The 20,537-nt window shown below is 43.0% G+C and overlaps 1 protein-coding gene across 3 annotated transcripts in view; it reads right to left on the reverse strand.

Annotated features, from left to right (window-relative positions):
* Positions 1-20,537, reverse strand: part of DNAAF5 (dynein axonemal assembly factor 5) — a 455,154-nt gene that overhangs the window by 357,362 nt on the left and 77,255 nt on the right. For all 3 annotated transcript variants that reach the window (XM_068244601.1, XM_068244603.1, XM_068244604.1), the window contains exon 9: positions 5,666-5,813. In XM_068244601.1, the coding sequence (XP_068100702.1) occupies positions 5,666-5,813 (148 nt within the window). The remainder of the gene's footprint in view (positions 1-5,665; positions 5,814-20,537) is intronic.

Here is a 20,537-nt window from a genome sequence, read left to right on the forward strand (position 1 = left end):
AAAAGAGAGGAAGAGAGGGAAACAGATGAGAGGGCGGGTAAAAATGGGGGTCAATGAACCATCCCTATTCTAAAGAAAACAATACAGTGAACTCCAAAGTGTAGTGCAAGTGAATGCAATAGGGAGCGGGGTATTGCAGCGTACAGAGCTGGGTGACCCCACAAATCGCTTTGCACTCATCTGACTTCAAAAAATAGAGCAGTGCATCCACGTCAGCAGGGCTGGATTTACCATAAGGCACTGTAGGCACCTGATGATTGTGAGGAGGTTCCCCACCCCATGTGCTTCCCTCCCTCCCTATGTAGAGGTCCGACAGGAGTGTAAGTGATGAGATCCCCGGTTAGTCAGGCACCTCAACTACTTAATACTGAGGGTACCTCTGGCTACCTAATGAGAAGAGATACCTGTAGCTAGCTATGGCAGGCAAGGGACATAAGGGAGAAGTGACAGCTGGGACAGCCAGCATACTTGCAGTGCGGTTCGGCGGGGGTTTGTAGATTCATGAAGGAGAACGTTTAGGGCACCAGGACATCTGTGCCTATAGGCTCGGCTCCAGTGATGTAAATCCGTGCCTGCACGTCAGGGAGTATGCCTCTTCCTTGCCATGAATGGCGTGCGTCAAGGACTGTCATCACTGAAATTTTAATGCAAATTCACAATTTGAAAACAAGAGCTCTTTGTTGAAAAGAGCCATGTGGTTGTTTTAGGTGTGCGATTCAAGAGGCCAGAAGGATGCCAGGGATCAGGTATAGTTTAACAGGAAATAAATATGACTGCCTCCATATACTTCTCAATTTAGCTGTAATTTAAAGATGTTAATAACTGCCTATAAATAAAAGCATAAAGTCTGCAGCTCCAAACATAATCACTACTTGTCTTGATGGTGCATCTTTCTTTACCAGAGTACCTAAAATCTAATCACTGGCAGAGCAGGTTGAGGGACACTTTCTAAATTGGTTTATATCCAACAGTGAATGTAACAACCAGGGGCGTAGCAATAGGGGGTGCAGAGGTAGCGACCGCATCGGGGCCCTTGGGCCAGAGGGGCCCCGAAGGGCTCTCCCTCAACTACATTATTATCTCTCTATTGGTCCTGTGCTCATAATAATCACTTCTGTAGATGCTTTGAATAGTAGTAATCACTAACACACTGTTCCCCATCCCCTTCTTGCACCCCTGACACTGTAGTTGTCATTGGCAGGTTTTGTTGCGCCGTATCAATTGTTATGTATAGAGTGCTTGGGGGGGCCCCAATGTAAAACTTGCATCGGGGCCCACAGCTCCTTAGCTACGCCACTGGTAACAACCTTTTATCCATATGAAAGACATCCTTGCAAAGAAGAGCAGCCACAAGACAGCCAGGAGGGGTTATTGGTTAATTAATGCAGCAAATCATTCTGTGATAATAAGTAACTACAGCTGGGAACATCTTACTACTCTGTGTGATTGTTCTGACTCTGCCAGCAGGAGGCACTTCAACACAAACAATGATACAAATGTTCCAAAAAATTAGAGGGGGAAAAACTGCAATACTAAGATTATACTTTGAAATGTAACCAGCAAACACTAAGGGCATAGCTGCATTTTTGTTTTTGCATTAGATGCATGCCTGTTCTACAGTCACCTTTTCTCCTTTCAATTACAGGCACACTGCAACATTACCAAATCATTTTACAGGATAATTATCATGAGAAAGTGTACTATTCAAACTATATGTGTATGCATACAAATACAGGAGGTACAATTGTCCCTGGGTAGTATGCATTATACGCTTATTTTTTTCTTATGTAGCTGTGGTTTACAGTAGGTTGTATATGAATTTCTAAACCGCTCTGGAACAGTCCGTCTCCTTATAGGGGATTCTCAGGAATCCCTTTACTTTCAGGAATCCCTTTACTTTCAAAAACATTCCTTGCATAGCAGTGGCAAAGTACAACTGACAGAACAGCATGCAAGCGATTAGGATGGCTGTTGTCATCTTTGTATGGGTATTTTCCAAAGAATACTTTAGAAAAAAAAAAAAGGAAACGGAGATTCCCCCATTAAGAGATGGACTAGTCCAAAACCTGCCAGAGCTGTCAGAACAATACCTGACAGCAATATAGGGAAAAAAGTAATTTATAGAGCATTTTACTTGAGACATATATACATATTATATGTATGTGCACACATACCGTAAATGTTATTTTTTTCAAGACAGTGGTCCTACAAAGCAATAACGAAATTAAATAAAAACCAGATACTTATTTCAATAGAGGGAATCCTCTGGATAGTCCAGAGGCCTATCCAGTCTTCAAACATCACCCTGTTCCAGTGCTGGATCCCTACAAACATATTCAAAAATATTGCTGAATATGTTGCTTGTGGTCACTCTCCTCTCCATGTACAAGCGTGGCTGCACTGCGCATGCCTGAGTCCTGGCCACGCCTGCGCAGTAGCATGAAGCTTCTCATGTATGGCTTTATCCTCCATGCACTAGCGGCTTTGTGATACTGTGAGGGGTGCGGCTAGGGCTGGCGCAGGCACAGTGCAGCTGACTTTACGGACAAGCAACCCTTTCAGTCAATATTCCAACTGTTGCGTAATATGTTGGCGCTTTATAAATACAATAAATAAACTGTTAATTGATCTGACAGGAGTGCCAAAATCAACTTACACATGTATGCTGAATCTTCTGTCCTATTCTAATCAACAACTACAGCTCGATACACTGTGTCATTATCTCAGTGTTAACATATTTGTACTGCCCAAACACCTGAAGTGGCTCAGTGTCAACATAGGGGTAGGTGTCTGACACACAAAATCAAGATGCAGTGCAGCAGCCTGGTTCCACAGCCACAGTGTAGGGACAGTAAAGCCTCATACACACGAACAAGGAATGTTACCAGAGAGGGATTCAGACTTGATCTCTTGGGCAACAGACCAAGACTATACAGTCGCAATGCTAGCCTAGAGGCTTGCAATGAGATCTGTCGATATGCGGGATGAATCGGGCCGACAGAGCAGTGCATGAGGAGTTAAAAGGAGCAGGCGGAGTTGGCGGTTTTAGAAAAATAGACTCAGGCAGCACTCTGAGTCGATCCACTAGGCCAATCGCTGGTCAAGGATCTGAAGGAGAACAGGATTTAGGGACTTTCAAGGATACCCGAGGTGACATGTGACATGATGAGATAGACAGGTGTATGTACAGTGCCTAGCACACAAATACTATGCTGTGTTCCTTTTTTCTTTCTTTGCCTGAAAGAGTTAAACTTCAGGTATGCAAGTGGCAATTCCTGTCTGATTCAGGACTGGGTCAGACTACAGTGTGACCCTCACTGATAAGAAATTACAATTATAAAACACTTTCCTAGCAGAGAATGCCTTCTGAGAGCAGGAAAGAAATAAAAAGGGTCAATACTTCAATGAATATGTCATTGAACAAAAACAATAAAACAGTAAAAAATTAAAAAGTAGATTTAGATATAAAATAAAACTGTGGAATATCTTAAAAAGTCATTTTTAGGAGAAGGAGGATAGATACAATTGTTTATTTCATTAGTTTATTTTCACTTCGGGTGTCCTTTCACAGTCACTGTCGGCTTTCTAATGTGGCACGAATTTTTTTTATTTATTTTTTTAAAGTGAACTTACATTATTATACCTCTTTATTATTATATCTAATGCATATCATGGGATCTCAACTAAATCATATTATTATACTGCCCCAAGCTAACAACCAGTTTACTCTCCAGCTGTTAGCACAGTACTAATGAAAGCAGGTCATTATTACCTGGCTGAGTTTCTTGTTTATGCCAGTGAGAATGCCAGTGCAAGTTAAAAGAAAATAAAACAATCTTTACAAAGTATAAAAACAAACATATGTCACCCACACATATTAAAACCACAAAATAAACAGCTGGAAGTAATCCAAAATACCGTTTTGGAAAAACAAAATAAAAACAAAAAGAATAAGCTGCCTACATACTGTATACGAGATGTGCATCATCCTTTTACAGCTCTGTAACACAAATATATAACAATAAAATACCTTTCTGACTAATATTTGAGATCTCTGGGGAGCCAAGGAGATGTGGCTTTAGCTGAAAACTATTATTGCTGTACAATACATTCTGAAATGAGTGTTACAAAAACAGGGCTGTGGAGTCGGAGTCGAGCAGTCGGAGCAATTTTGGGTACCCGGAGTCGGTGGTTTCATAAACGGAGGAGTCGGATGATTTTTGTACCAAATCCACAGCCCTGGTAAGTATTAGAGTAAGGCCTCGTTCACATCATTTAGCGCAGATGGATGTGCGATCGGAAAGCAACGCGTCCGATCGCACGCCATCTGCGCTACGCTGCAGATCCCATTCATTACAATGAATGGGATCTGCGCTGCGATTACCAAAAATGCGTGCAGTACGCGATAGCGCAATCGCGCTGCCACGCAGCGCATATGATGGGAACGGTAGAAGGGTTGTCTATGCCCTTCTACCGTTCTTGCGCGTCGCACACTATACGCGCTGCCAAAATGCGCACGGCAGCGTGTATAGTCTGAACGAGGCCTAAGAAGTCGAGGAGTCTGAGCCATTTTGGGTACCTGGAGTCAGAGTCGGAATCGGTAGTTTCATAAACTGAGGAGTCGGATGATTTTTGTACCGACTCCAAAGCCCTGTACAAAAAATGATTATCCTATTTCAATTAGAAGCTAGCTAGGATTTTCAAATATTGTTGTGTGTTTTGTAAAAAAAACTAAGCAAAACACGGCTTTGGGTGGCAGATAGTAGCGTATCTCGAGGGGTACAGGCATGACTCGTGCCTGCCCCCGGTCCTGTGCCGCCACCGCTGCCTCCTTGTATGCTGCCTGCCACTGCTGTGCCCTGTCTCTGCTGGCTCTATGTCACTGCGTCAGTCACACCTCCAATCAGGGGTGACCGAAGTGTAAAGAGGGAGGGGCATGGTACCCCGCGGACACAGCACAGCACTTTCAGAAGTGATGTCATTAGTAACTTCCACAGGGGTGCTGGATTTGATGTTTCTTACAAGGGGTGCATATTCTTATTTATTGTAGTTATAAAGCTTATTTATTATAAAACCTATTATGCAGTACTACAGATACTATTATGCAGTACAGGTAGGACAAACAAGAAGCTCACAACATAAAACAAGGTCATGCAAACGTCTTTGATAACAGTAGTTCAATGTCTTTAGTAAAGATAGAGTCTGTTCTAGTCCGTTAGTGAGGTTTCATAATCAAGCTGGAAGATGGTCGTGTTTTTGATCATGATATGCACATCTGCAATACAGTCATTAATAAAGGGGTACATGCTGTAATGACATTAAGAAACAGCTCTAAAAATTCACATTGTATTCCAGGGTTGCCCTATGAGGCACATGATCCATTTCCTTGTATGTAAGCGTGAGGCTGTCCTGTTATACTGTAACTCTTACAACATAATGCATTTTTGCTTTGATGGCGCTCTCGCTCCCATTCCCACAGACTTTAACTTGTGCTTTGTCTGTCTTTAGTAAGTTAATTAAGTAACAATTCTGTGTAGGACTAGGCAGAACAATACGTCTTTCAAGCATTCCTGTCTGCAATACTGTATGATGAGCGCCCAAAATTCCATGAATGAGAGCTTATTGTTTTATGTTGTGAAGGAAGTAGTGGTAAAACTATACTAACCCTTTAGAGTTGACAGTCTCGTTGGGTTTTAGAAGAAGTTTCGAAAGCATGGTGAAGACTTTCAGACGCATCTGAGGTTCTTTGGATGGTTGGAGGCAGGTCTTCAAAACTGGCATTAACAGATCGAGATGCTCGCCAATAACAGGGCCTGAAGAAAAGACACATCATGAATGTAAATATTACAGCTCAGGATGTGTGCAGAAGCAGCCAAATAACGCTTAACACAAGTATAAATGTCACATGACTTTTCTTAAAATGGACCCTAACCCTACAAATGAGTAACAGCAATATTTTGTTTGTAGTAACAGTTACCTTGGACAATGGTTGTTTAGATAAAACCTTTAATGACTAAAGATACCCATACATCTGGTGATGGGCAGATTCGAACAAGAGACAACTCTCTCTCTGATCGGATCGGATTACAGAGACATCTGTCGGCTGCCCATTGTGACCAAATCGGCCCGCAATATTAAGTCATGTAGGGGCACCCTTAAATGTGATTCTTAAAAGCACTGTAAAGAAGCCAGTAATGCTGTATAAAATACATCCTTTGCCATAGTAGACACTGTTGTAAGTATGACACAGGTTTGCTTTAAAGAGCAGCTACAAACAACAATGAAAGTACCCAGGATGCAACTTCCCAATTGTAGCCAGGAAACACTGTACTGTGCTTATAAGTTGGCAAACCCTTCAAAATGTTCTATATTTTTATATGAATATGACCTAAAACATTTAATTTTCATACAAGTCTTAACATAGATCAACAAAACCTAACCATATGAAACACTATTATTATATTTGGTAATGTATTTATGGAAAAGAAAATATCCTTTAACATTGTGCATGTGGAGAAAATAAGTAAATTCCAGACCATCCTCAATGCCCCGTTCACACGTAAGCGGGAATCGCACGATTCCCGCTAACCGCTAGCGTTTTTAAAAACCGGTAGTCCTATTCTAGCCTATGTCAGTGCTCCCACTACCACGATCGCAGGCGTTTTGTGATTATCGCTAAATCACAAACGCGTTACCTGCAGTGATTTGCCGGCGATTCTGGAGCGATTAGCATGTATAGAACCGCTAATCGCTATTGCTCCAAAAACGCTTATTTGTCCAGTGATTTTTCTGCATTTATCATGGAAAAATCACTCCCGCAAACCGCTAGCGGTAATCGCTAGCTTTTTGCGATTTCTAGTGTGAACGAGCCCTTAAGGGTTTGATTCTACCAATAAGAAATTCAAGAACCCTGTTAACCTACCCAAATATAACTTCTAATGCACTGTGTGTAATACTGGAGATTTCAAAAGAATACACCATCAAGAGAACACTGAATAGCAACAGTGTGTATGGCAGGGTGGCAAGGAGAAAGGCACCACACCCATCCCCTCTAAAATATTGGTGGAGACCATCTACAGCTTGCTAAAGATCATGTGGACAAGCCAGTAAGATACTGGAAGAATATTTTGTAGATGGATAATGCCAAAGAATATTTTTGTGTGGCTTAAACGAAGAGTGTTACATTTGGAGATGGAAAAAAACAGTGCATTCCAGCATAAGAAACTTATCCCATCTGTGAAACATGGTGGCGTGAGTTGTGCCTAATTTGCTGCATCTGGGTCTAGAAGGTTTGCCATTACCAATGGAATAATGCATTTTGAAAAACTGAATACTGAAGTGGGGAGCACAAAGGTATTATCCAGTAAGGATGTGCATCCACAGTGAATCAAAAGGAAAAGGTCACATATAGGAAATGCAGTGTATTTTAAGTGGAATTTGGCTAATCAAGTTGTTTTCGGCACTACCCTTAGCATTTCTTATACAGTGGTTTGCAAAAGTATTCGGCCCCCTTGAAGTTTTCCACATTTTGTCACATTACTGCCACAAACATGCATCAATTTTATTGGAATTTCACATGAAAGACCAATACAAAGCGGTGTACACATGAGAAGTGGAATGAAAATCATACAGGATTCCAAACATTTTTTACAAATAAATAACTGCAAAGTGGTGTGTGCATAATTATTCGGGCACCTTTGATCTGAGTGCAGTCAGTTGCCTATAGACATTGCCTGATGAGTGCTAATTACTAAATAGAGTGCACCTGTGTGTAATCTAATGTCAGTACAAATACAGCTGCTCTGTGAGGGCCTCAGAGGTTGTCTAAGAGAATATTGGGAGCAACAACACAGTGAAGTCCAAAGAACACACAAGACAGGTCAGGGATCAAGTTATTGAGAAATTTAAAGTAGCCTTAGGCTACAAAAAGATTTCCAAAGCCTTGAACATCCCAAGGAGCACTGTTCAAGCGATCATTCAGAAATGGAAGGAGTATGGCACAACTGTAAACCTACCAAGACAAGGCCATCCACCTAAACTCGCAGGCCGAGCAAGGAGACCGCTGATCAGAAATGCAGTCAAGAGGCCCATGGTGACTCTGGACGACCTGCAGAGATCTACAGCTCAGGTGGGAGACTCTGTCCATAGGACAACTATTAGTCATGCACTGTACAAAGTTGGCCTTTATGGAAGAGTGGCAAGAAGAAAGGCATTGTTAACAGAAAGCATAAGAAGTCCCGTTTGCAGTTTGCCACAAGCCATGTGGGGGACACAGCAACCATGTGGAAGAAGGTGCTCTGGTCAGATGAGACCAAAATGGAACTTTTTGGTCAAAATGCAAAACGCTACTGTATGTGTGGTGGAAAACTAACACTGCACATCACTCTGAACGCACCATCCCCACTGTCAAATATGGTGGTGGCAGCATCATGCTCGGGGGGTGTATCTCTTCAGCAGGGACAGGGAAGCTGGTCAGAGTTGATGGGAAGATGGATGGAGCCAAATACAGGGCAAACTTGGAAGAAAACCTATTGGAGACTGCAAAAGACTTGAGACTGGGGTGGAGGTTCACCTTCCAGCAGGACAACGACCCTAAACATAAAGCCAGGGCAACAATGGAATGGTTTAAAACAAAATATATCTATGTGTTAGAATGGCCCAGTCAAAGTCCAGATCTAAATCCAATTGAGAACCTGTGGCTAGATCTGAAAACTGCTGTTCACAAACGCTGTCCATCTAATCTGACTGAGCTGGAGCTGTTTTGCAAAGAAGAATGGGCAAGGATTTTAGTCTCTAGATGTGCAAAGCTGGTAGAGACACACCCTAAAAGACTGGCAGCTGTAATTGCAGCAAAAGGTGGTTCTACAAAGTATTGACTCAGGGGGACGAATAATTACGCACACCCCACTTTGCAGTTATTTATTTGTAAAAAATGTTTGGAATGATGTATGATTTTCGATCCACTTCTCACATGTACACCACTTTGTATTGGTCTTTCATGTGGAATTCCAATAAAGTTGATGCATGTTTGTGGCAGTAATGTGACAAAATGTGAAAAACTTCAAGGGGGCTGAATACTTTTGCAACCCACTGTACATGACCTTGTCTTTTGATGAACAATGAATTCTGAACTATACCAGGAAATTTTAGAGGAAAAAATGTCACTTCTGTTCATGAACTGTCAAGAGACAGTAGGTCATGCAGCAAGACACTGTACTAAGCATACAAGCTAACCTTAATCCAACTGAAATGTTGTGGAAAGACCTAAAGTGAGCAGTTCAAGCGAGGAAACCCACTAACAATCAAGAGCTGAAAGTGGACCTTAACTCTTACACAGGACAAAAGGCAAACAGAGAAATGCACCCTGTATGTATTTAGAGAGTTTAGCCCGTCTAATTCCTCCTCATCTGTTACTAATCACCACCGTAATTTGATCTCTCAGCTGTGTCGGCTCAGGAATCCCCTCTGCCATGGCAGAGCAGCTAATTTGTGAAAACAGGATGTTAACAATAGGTCTGCTTCCATGAAAGCAGGGAGTAGACACACTGCAGATTTATTGCAGGATTTCTATCAGCTGTAACAAAGAAATGTTCTTCTCTAAAGGTTTTTATGCTATTGCTTATATTTTAGGCCTCTTTCACAGTGCAACGTTTAAGTCGCACGTTAGAAAATGTTTTAACGTGGACTAACTGTAACGATCGGTGTCAGCACATAGAGAGAATCTGATTATTGGTGATCTGCAGTATCACCATGAATACAGATATATACCTGATTATTAATGATCTGCAGAATCACCAATAATAGAAGTATAACTAACCTCTGGACACCTATATAATGTGAGTGTTTGGTGCAACAGTAATGACTATGAGTGGGACCACCCGAGGAGCAGGTGGTCCTTGGCCGTATGGGAGTTACCTCCCTTTGATAAGTGTAAAGATCTTTCAGTAGCCTGAGGCGTCCAAAGAGGCGGAGCCCCAGGCTGAATGGCAGAAAGGCCCTGAGGCTAAGTGACACCTAGAAGGTGGGTGTCACAAGCAGGTCTGGAGACTAATCTCTTAATGTAGAGGGATAGCTCTCAAGGTCGGGCAGGCCAGGTCGGCAACACACGGGCAGATAAGGTACAGAGACAGAAGGCTGATTCGGTAACCAGGGGCAGGCAGGATTAGCAACAGGATATCAGATATGCGTAGGTACCGAATCAGAAAGCAGAGGGATAGTCAGAAATGCAATAGGTCATAACAGATATCAAACAATGCCTAGTCTTGGGTGTTAGGTCCGTGGTCTCAACACCCTGGAACTAGTCTGAAGTATAATATGATGGTAACACAGAATCCTAAAGGTGCATACACACATGCGACTATAGTCGTTTGTAACGATCGTTCCCCGATCTTTACCAACGACGATCGTTACAAAAAACGAACCACCGACTATTAAGGCAAACGACGAACGAGCCAAATCGCTACAAAAGAAAGTTCTGTCTCGGCGGATTTTAACCAACGACGATCGTTTGCAAAAGTAGTACATCGTTGGAAACGATCATTCGTACTAGGCTTGACATGAGCATTTCACTATTTCTCCATGGAACTTCTCATTTTTATGCGCAGGCGCAATAGTTGCTTTCTGTGATGTAACGTTCGTTCTAACGATCAGATCGTTACACACATTTTAAAACTACCTTTACTTAGGTCGTTCTTTCAATTAAAAGTTCGTTCGTCGTTCTTAACGAACGATCGTTGTCGCATGTGTGTACGTAGCACTAGTCTTGGGTGTGAGGTCCGTGGTCTCAACACCCTGGAACTAGTCTGGAGTATAACACAATAATACAGAAGTTATCTGGCTCAGTGTGAATTCCCAGGTCCTCCTGGTTCAAACACACTGTGGGATCTGACTATGGTCTGAGTGCTTTCACGTAAGTGTTCGCAACGGCAGACAACTTGAGACTGACCAGCAATAGGTATATATAGAGCGGCGCTCTCCGGCGCCACCCACCGCTGATCAACCAATGGCCACTAGTTCTGCTATCAGCTGACCAACCTGGTCAGCTGATCCCTCCTTGTTTGGCATAAAGGTTCTGCCTCTCAGCGCGCGCGCATGCGTATTCCTCAGTCTGTGTGCACTAACAGGCCCAGCCACCTCAGACGCACGCTGCTGCGTGCAAACCGCCGCGCTGGACGCGGAATCAGCCGCCTCGCCGCCAGTCTGCGCGGCGGCTTCTCCGCAGTCTATTACACTAACGCACAGCAATGCTAAATCTGTGTGACATTCACAGTGCACACGTTGCGTTTGTTTGTAACGTGTAGCATTATTAGAAAGTGCTGCATGCTGCGCGTTATACACATTATTAACTGCGTTGGACTGTTTGCACATGCTCAGTAATGACCTGGAAGCATACTTTTCATTGCCTGTATGCCTACTGTATGCGACGATAACAGGGCATAGAGTTGCGTTGTGACAGTTTTGGGAAGTTACCTTGTTAGTTTGCGTTGCGACTTCACACAACGTCCCACTGTGAAAGTAGCCTTAGAGCAGAGAGGAGGTTCTGAGTTCAGGTCGTTTGAAGCTGTTCTGTATGGAGGAATGGGCTAAAATATGGCTGCCGATGTGCAGGAATTGGTTGCAATTACTGCTGCACAAGAGGGTTATTGGGAGCATGATCTACCGGTACTTACTTTTGCCATCTGCAGATATTATTGTATCCTTTTTTTTTTTTCTTCTTAATGAATACATGACCAAATTTACAATGATTTTTGTTTCATTTGTTTAACTAGGCTTTCTTTATCTACTTTTAGGACTTGTTTAAATACAAATGATATCAAGTCATATATCCCTATAAAAAAAAATATAGAACATTTTAAAGGTTTCAGTAACTTACTAGCACCACTGTTTATGTATAACCATGATGAACTAGTTTCCAATAAGGTCCTTCCTGCGTGAGGGTTTTCTCTCCCAGCTTAGAGATTTGTTATGTCAGCCTAACTAAAGGTGACCAGACACGATACAATAAAATTATCCAATTTTAGGTCCCTTTTCCACTAGCAATCATAAATCACAAACGCCAGCAAATGCAATTTTTCATTAATTTTGATAGGCAATTGCGATTTTTCATGTGCATTGCATTATATTTCTTAAAATCGCTCCAGAAAGCGATCGCGATTTACAAATCGAATCACTATAGTGGAAAATACGTCTCATGATTTCTATGATACAGTAACAACACTAGCGATTTTTGATTTTGCGATTCAGATGTGTAGTGGAAAAAGGCCCTTACTGCAACTCAATAAAAAGGATCATATTTTCCCAAAAATTGAAAGCTTTTTTTTTTTTTTTTTTTTTTTTTTTTTTTTTTTGTAATCGAGCAAGAAATCTGATTGGATTTCCCATTTTTATTTGATAAAAGTCTATCGGGAGTGCTGAAATTGTCTGATAATTTTTTATGGAAATTAAATGGTGTGTGGTAGATTGTCAATTTCCTTATATATTCTTCCAATAATAAATTTCCGCAGAGTTACATAGTTACATAGTTATTGGGGTTGAAAAAAGACATACGTCTATCAAGTTCAACCAGAGAACAAAGTACAACACCAGCCTGCTCCCTCACATATCCCTGTTGATCCAGAGGAAGGCGAAAACCCCTTACAAGGCATTGTCCAATTAGACCTGGATCATAATCATTGGGCATTACCTAGTAACTGTAGTCATAGCCATGGATGTCCCTCAACGCAAGGAAAGCATCTAAGCCCCCTTTGAATGCAGGTATAGAATTTGCCATACTACTTCCTGTGGCAATGCATTCCATATCTTAACCACTTCGGGACCGGCCGCCTACCCCCCTCCCCCTTAAGGACCAGGGCATTTTGCAGTGAAGGGAGGTGCACGCGTTTGGGGGGGGGGGGGGTCAGGTGGCCGGATCCCATCTGTGGCTGGCTGGGCAGTGTCCCCCCCATGGTGGCAAGTGTTCCCCCTTACGCCAGCACCAATTACTCACCTTCAAGGCTCAAGCGATGAGCCGCAGTAGCCCCCGTCTTCTCCAGCCGCCATCTCCGCTCCAAATGACGCTCAGGTCGGGGCACGGCTTGATGACGTCATCAAGCTGGGACATGGCGTGGACGTCAGACGGAGCAGAGATGCTGGCCAGAGCAGAGGGAGGCGCCGATCGTCGCTGGAACAGCAGGGAGGTGAGTGGATCCTCTTATTCCCCGCCACCCCCCCCCCCCCCCGCCGCCGCCGCTGTCAAAGTGATCACTACGATCCGACGGCGATCGTAGTGATCACATGATCAGCAGCCATACGCGATGGCTGCTGATCACTGAGGGGAGACGCCAGCTGTCGTATGACAGCTTAATCTCCCTTCTTGGGTGCTCACGATCGCGTCGGGACGGTTTCCCAAAAGGTTAATCACTCTTACTGTAAAGAACCCTTTTCTAAATAAATGGCTAAAACGTTTTTCCTCCATGCGCAGATCATGTCCTTTAGTCCTTTGAGAAGGCCTAGGGACAAAAAGCTCATCCGCCAAGCTTTTATATTGCCCTCTGATGTATTTATACATGTTAATTAGATCCCCTCTAAGGTGTCTTTTCTCTAGACTAAATAAACCCAGTTTATATAACCTTTCTTGGTAAGTGAAACCTTCCATCCCACGTATCAATTTTGTTGCTCGTCTCTGCACCTGCTCTAAAACTGCAATATATCTTTCCTGTAATGTGGTGCCCAGAACTGAATTCCATATTCCAGATGTGGCCTTTCTAGAGAGTTAAACAGGGGAAATATTATGCTAGCATCTCGAGTTTTTATTTCCCTTTTAATGCATCCCAAAATTGTGTTCGCTTTAGCTACAGCGGCTTGGCATTGAGTACAATTCTTTAACTTGTTGTCGATGAGTACTTCTAAGTCCATCTCCAAGTTTGGTGTCCTCAACTGTATCCCATTTATTTTGTATGGTGCTAGACCATTGGTACGACCAAAATGCATGACTTTACATTTTTCAACATTGAATTTCATCTGCCATTCATGTGCACATGTAGCCATCCTATCCAGATCCTGTTGCAATATGCCCCTATCTTCCTGAGAGTTGATGATTCTGCACAATTTTGTATCATCTGCAAAAATAGCAACATTGCTTACTACTGCATCTACTAGGTCATTAATAAATTGAAGATCACTGAACTCAGTACAGACCCCTATGGAACCCCACTGCTAACAGTCACCCATTTTGAGTATGATCTATTGACCACAACTCTCCGTTTTCTGTCCATTAGCCAGTTCCCTATCCATGCACACAGACTCTTCCCCAGTCCTTGCATCCTCAACTTTTGCACCAGACTTTTGTGTGGAACAGTGTCGAAGGCCTTTGCAAAGTCCAAGTATATCACATCTACAGCATTCCCAATATCCACATTAGCGTTCACTAAAAGCTGAACATGTTAGTCAAACATGACCTGTCTTTAGTAAACCCATGTTGATGCTGAGAAATAAGATTATTTTCTACTATGAAGTCATGTATAGTATCTGTTAGAAACCCCTCAAATAGTTTGTATACAACTGATCTTAAAGGAGTTATCAGGGCAAATCTATGAAAAAGAGTGGCACTTACCGGGGGCTTCCTCCAGCCCCAAGCTCCCAGGATCTCCCTCGCCGCAGCTCTGAAGTCAGCCGTTCGCCGGAGCTCCGACCCGGTCCCCGGCGATGAAGTCAGAGCGACCTTCAGGTCGCTCTGTACTGCGCCTGCGCGATTGGCGCTGTCAATCACCGCCACGTGGGCCGGAGCGGACTGCGCAGGTGCAGAACTACAGAGAATAAGTTTAAAAGCTTGCCATTTCCCTTCAGTGTCCTCTCCTTGTAGTACATTATCCCAGTTCACCAAACTTAGTGCCTGCCTGAGTTGATTGAACTTTGCTTTTCTAAAATTCATAGTTTTAGTGGTCCCGCTGTCACCAGATCAAACGTTATCATGCGTTATCATGTTGTGATCACTATTTCCCAAATGTTCTTGAACCTGCACATTTGATACATTATCTGGTCTATTAGAAATGATCAGATCCAGTAACGCATTCCCCCTAGTTGGTTCCGTTAGAATTTGAGTCAAGTAATTGTCCTGTAGTGATGCCAGAAATCTGCTGCTTTTACCAGAATGGGTAGCCTCAATACCCCAGTCAATGTCTGGAATGTTGAAGTCACCCATGACTATGACTGCATTTTTACTTGCAGCTTTTTCAATCTGCTGTAGTAATTGCCGTTCTGCAGCTTCATGAATATCTGGTGGCCTGTAGCATACCCCAATAAGCAATTGGCAACCTTTATTTCCACCATGAATATTTACCCAAATGGACTAAACATCTTCACAATCTTCCTCCATCTCATTGTTTAGGACAGCTGTAAAAGAATTCTTAACAAAGAGACAAACCCCTACCACCTTTTTTCCCTGTTCTATCCTTCCTAAACACATTGTTTCCCTCTAAATTCGCTATCCAGTCATGGCTTTCATCCATCCATGTCTTGGTTATTCCCACAATGTCAAAGCCTTTGTCAATCAGTATGAACTCTAGTTCGTCCATTTCATTTGCAAGGCTCCTAGCATTGGTTACCATGCACTTTATGTTTTTACCACCACATTTTCCAATCTTGGTTACAAGAAATGGGCTACTTGAAGTTTTTCCAATCTTGGTTACATGAAATGGGCTACTTGAAGTTTTACCAACCTCCTTACTCTTTACACTGTCCCCACCCCCCTCTCCACCCCCATAGGCTCCCACTGTCTTTTTACCTTATCTTGTCTACATATTGAGACTTTACCCTCCCCGCCTCCCCAGATCCTAGTTTAAAATCTCCTCCAACCATTTAGCCATCTTCTCCCCCAATGCAGCTGCACCCTCCCCATTAAGGTGCAGCCCATCTCTGCTGTAGAACCTGTAGCCAACTGCAAAGTCTGCCCAGTTCTCCAGGACCTCAAACCCCTCCTTCCTACACCAATTTCTCAGCCACTTATTTAACTCCCTAAGCTCCCTCTGTCTCTCAGATGTAGTCTCTCAGATGTGTGCCACACTGTCAGTATTTCAGAAAACTCCGCCTTGGAGGTCCTTGCTTTAAGTTTATCTCTAAGTACCTGAAAATCATTTTTGAGGACCTTCCATCTCCCACTAACTTTGTCATTGGTGCCAATGTGTACCATGACAGTCGGGTCTTCCCCAGTCCCACGCAATAATCTGTCAATTCTTTCCGCTACATGCCAAACCTGAGCACCCGGGAGACCACAGACTGTATGTCATTCACGGTTTCTTCGACAGACTACCCTATCTGTGTGCCTAATAACTGAATCCCCTACCACCAGTATCTGTCTAGCCTTACCTGCACCGCTATTCCCTTTATCGTTGCAGCAGTCTGCCCCTTGGTTGCTAAGGGACACATCCTGATGTAGCATTGCTACTCCAGAATCATCCTCCACAATATTACGCAAACAAGCATATTTATTAGGGAGGGACAACTCGGGACTAGCCTTCCTGCTACTTTTTCCCCTAACCTTTCTAACTGTGACCCAACTAGAGGCTACCTCTGCTTCTTGCTCCGGCTGTACTCCACCCTCCTCATTTTCACCGGTTCCCTCCAGCGTCTAGATCGTGAGATCCAAGCTCTTCTCCATGTTGTGTATGCGTCTCAGTGTTGCGAGATGCTCATTTAGCTCACTGACTTCAGCCTCTAATTGAGCAACGCGCACACACCCAGGACAACAGTAAACACCCTCAATCTGCTGATCAAGGCATGCATACATGTTGCAGGATGTACACTGTACTGCATTGTCCAACATGGTGACTATTGTGTGAGGAAAAATTACTTAAAGTGGATCCCAGATGAAAAACTAACTATAACAAGTAACTTGTCTATATATCTTATCTAAAGTTTAGATAGTTTACACAGCAAATCTATCTGCAAACAGCTGTAATAGAATATGATTATTTCTTCCTGTGATACAATGACAGCAGCCATGTTGTTTATAAACATTACACAGGGGCAGGCTTAAGGTGCGTACACACGCACTACATGCGCCAACGACGGGTCCGTGAGACCCTCCAGCACGTGTGTACGCACTGTCGGCGGACTGATAAGGCTGTTTCTGAGCGATCCGCTCAGGCTCTGGCAAGTAATACCTCCCCCTCCTCCTGCCCAGACTGAGCTCCCATGAGCCCTTGCTACTGTCGGAAAGTGCCTTGGCTCTCTGAAAACCTGTGGGCATGGCTTGTTTAATTTTTAGGGAATTAGTGTATTAAAACAAAAACTAAAAAGTATTTGGCTTGAGGAATGCCCTATAAACAATAGGAAAGGAACACAATAATGCAAGGAGTAAAAGTTCACCTGGGATCCACTTTAAAGTAAACTGTGGTGGTAAAAGATGAAACGGGAGAGTGAGTGAAGCGGGGGTGGAGGAGAGGGAGAGAGTGAAGCTGGGGCGGAGGAGAGGGAGTGAAGCGGGGGAGTGAGTGAAGCTGGGGTGGAGGAGAGGGAGTGAAGCTGGGATGGAGTCCTCAAAACTTAAAGACTACACCACAATGTGCCTAGCACATTCTAACCAATGCAAAAAAACGCAATATTGGTTGAAGGGTTTTTTGTTTTGTTTTTTTCTTCTTTCCTGCTGCTTAAAGTACTGCCTCTCCCTTTGTGCCTGTGTTCTAACGCCTGTTTTTAACGCCTATGCCACTTGTGTCGAAGCCACTTCGTGAGCAAGCCACAGACTGAGCAAGCTCAGGTACTGAGTCCTGAATCTGTCCAAATACCTCCTGTTACAGCTAATACCTCCCCCTAGCTAATTGCCTGTCTGCTAAGCAAACTGGAGGGAAAAGTAAAAAAAAAATATACGTTTAAAAAGTGACACTTGCTGCTCTAGATATCAGATGAACCTCAATACACAATCCACCAGATATCACAACAGCAAAACACAATTTACAAACAACAGCAATGTATTATATATAATCAGTGCTCACAGTTCCCAGCAGTGAAGTGAAATCAGCCCTCCACCAGAATACGTTTTCAATAGTTATTTTTCAAAATTCGGTAAAAATTTACCACACGTGCGTGGTACATTAGTCAGATTTTTGAAATGTTACAATCAGTCAGAAAAATTGTTTGCAATTCTTAAATTGAAAAGATATTTTAAAAATTGTATTGTGTGTGGCCACCTTTAAGCCTCGCACACACGCATGACAAAACTTGGCTGAGGCTTTGACTTCTGTTTTTAGAAGTAATCATTTGGATCAGACAGGATCTTGTGCCCAGTAGTAGGAATGCTCATTCGGATTCCATGGAAATGAAATTTCCACCTCTCAGAAATCTGATCAGAAATCTGCATTTACGATCAGAAATTGGATTTCGGGGGAAATACCACATTACTGCAACTCAGTAATTTTTGCCCAGTCACTCAATGAGTCAACTCGGAAGTATTTGGCCAATCAGAGAGTGCACAAAAATGACCAAGGGAAAAAAAAATAAAAAATAAATAAAAAGACTCCTCAGAAATCTGTGGAATTCGTAATAGGCATTGGTGGAAATCAGAATTTCCATGGAATCAGAAATTGGCATTTCTGACCATCCCTACCCATCAATTTCTGCACATCAGTTTTAGGGTTTTAGAAAAAAAAAAAGGGGAATACTGCTTGCTTTTCAGTTGGAAACAGCCTTTATTTCCCACAATGCAACGAGGTTCACCGACAGGAAACTGTCAAGGCCATGGCCCTGACATCACACTGTGGGGGAAGTTTCACCACAATATCAGCCATACAGACATCTCTATTGCACTATTAGAGAAAAGGTAAAGATTTCTTGTGGGAAAGGTGGTATCGGCTAGTTACTGGGAAGAAGTTTGATCCTGGGCTAAAGTTCCTCTTTACCAATTGCTGAACAAGTGGAAAGGCAGGGCTGAATATATGCTCCTTGAACAAAGAACAAGGGATGATGGGGGTGTCGGGACGCAGAGGTTAATTAGAGAAATTAATCTTCATACCATGTCTTTTGGGAAACAATTACTGCATAGCATGGCAGATAGACAGGTATCTGCCCCTGGGCAAAGCAGAGCAGGGATTCCTGAGACACCATGTACATATTAGGATGAATGATGGCACAAAGAGCCATCATTTGTGATTAATATGGATAGCTGTGTGGACCACTGCTAGACAGGGGTTAAATACTTCAGAAGGCGGACAGATAGAAGGCGTGCCAGTATCATATGGCAGATTCAGCACAGTACACTGTAACCTAACATCAGTACATTCTGCCATGATCACTGGGTTCACAACGCGCTGCTCTATATCACTTAGCCCTATGGGCAAATACAAGCCAGTCTCAAAAACCTCCCCTCATGTGAGCCATTTTGTTGAATAATGTATTTCTCCCTCGCAGCTGTATTGCTTTTTCCCCCTACATTTTGCTAGATGATATATATTAAAACTGAATCTCAACGCATTAATAAGGCCCCTTTCCGCGTTGCTTCTCCATAATTCACCTCACCACAGTAGCTATTAAAACCAATATGACATTACACACTTCCTGTGATGTGATGTGATGAAGCGCTCCAGACGATGCAGAAGCTGCAGTGGGTTATTGCGCATTGAACACGGCTCTGGAAGCAATTAAAGAGTAACTGTCAGGCTGCAAAAGCTAATTTAAACCTCTATTCTCCTGTGTTAAACAGTTTAGAAGGAGGCCAAAGAGGCAATACTGAACTTAAAAATCTCTCTTACTTTGATGTTTGTTGAACAGCAAGGCTCGTTATTCCCAAGCTCCTAAGGAGGCCGGCAGGACGCATAACAGATACTGCAAAGCATTCTGGGGCTGCTTCTTCTTCCCAGTGCACTCCCTTGGTCCTTCCCTTCATTTCCCTATCCCGCCCTAAGGGTGCTTTCACAGTGAGAAGTTACAGGCTCATGTTACAGCAGCTTGTAACACAGCCCAGAACTCGCAGCACTGAAAAATCAATGTGCTGTTCACAGGACACATGTTCCGTTAGAGTATACTGCAGGTGTCCGCTATTGTTCCTAGCCACATGGCTAATTAATATTCACTGCACAGTAGTGTTGTCCGGATCATGAACCATTAGGATCTTTGATCTTGATCTTTTTGTGAGTCGAATCATCAGGAAGCAGGGTAAGGGAGGATATGACATCACAATTGGCTTCATACAAGACAGACAAACATGGAACCTGCCATGAGCATCATTCTCTGCAACTACTATATAAAAATTCTGTGAAATCTAGACGTGGACAGTGAAATGCATATGTAATGTAAGTACAGCCAATATTTAGCTACTGATGTATGTGTTTTTTTTCTCTTAGACCCTATACCTTATAGCTCCTCTTTAAAGCTGATAGTAACGGACACATTTTGTTTTTTCTTTGGCGTGTTTGCAGTGTGGTGTGCATATTTTCACATGGCGCGCTTCCTGTCTAGCAGTATACACGTTACGGAAGGGTGAGAGGTTTTTTTAAAGGTAGATTGCCGCCAATTTCCTTGGCAGTGCAGTCTGCCGCATTTGTTAATAAGTCTGCAATGGTGCTGTA

The sequence above is a fragment of the Hyperolius riggenbachi genome, chromosome 7 (assembly GCF_040937935.1).
Source record: "Hyperolius riggenbachi isolate aHypRig1 chromosome 7, aHypRig1.pri, whole genome shotgun sequence".
NCBI lineage: Eukaryota > Metazoa > Chordata > Amphibia > Anura > Hyperoliidae > Hyperolius > Hyperolius riggenbachi.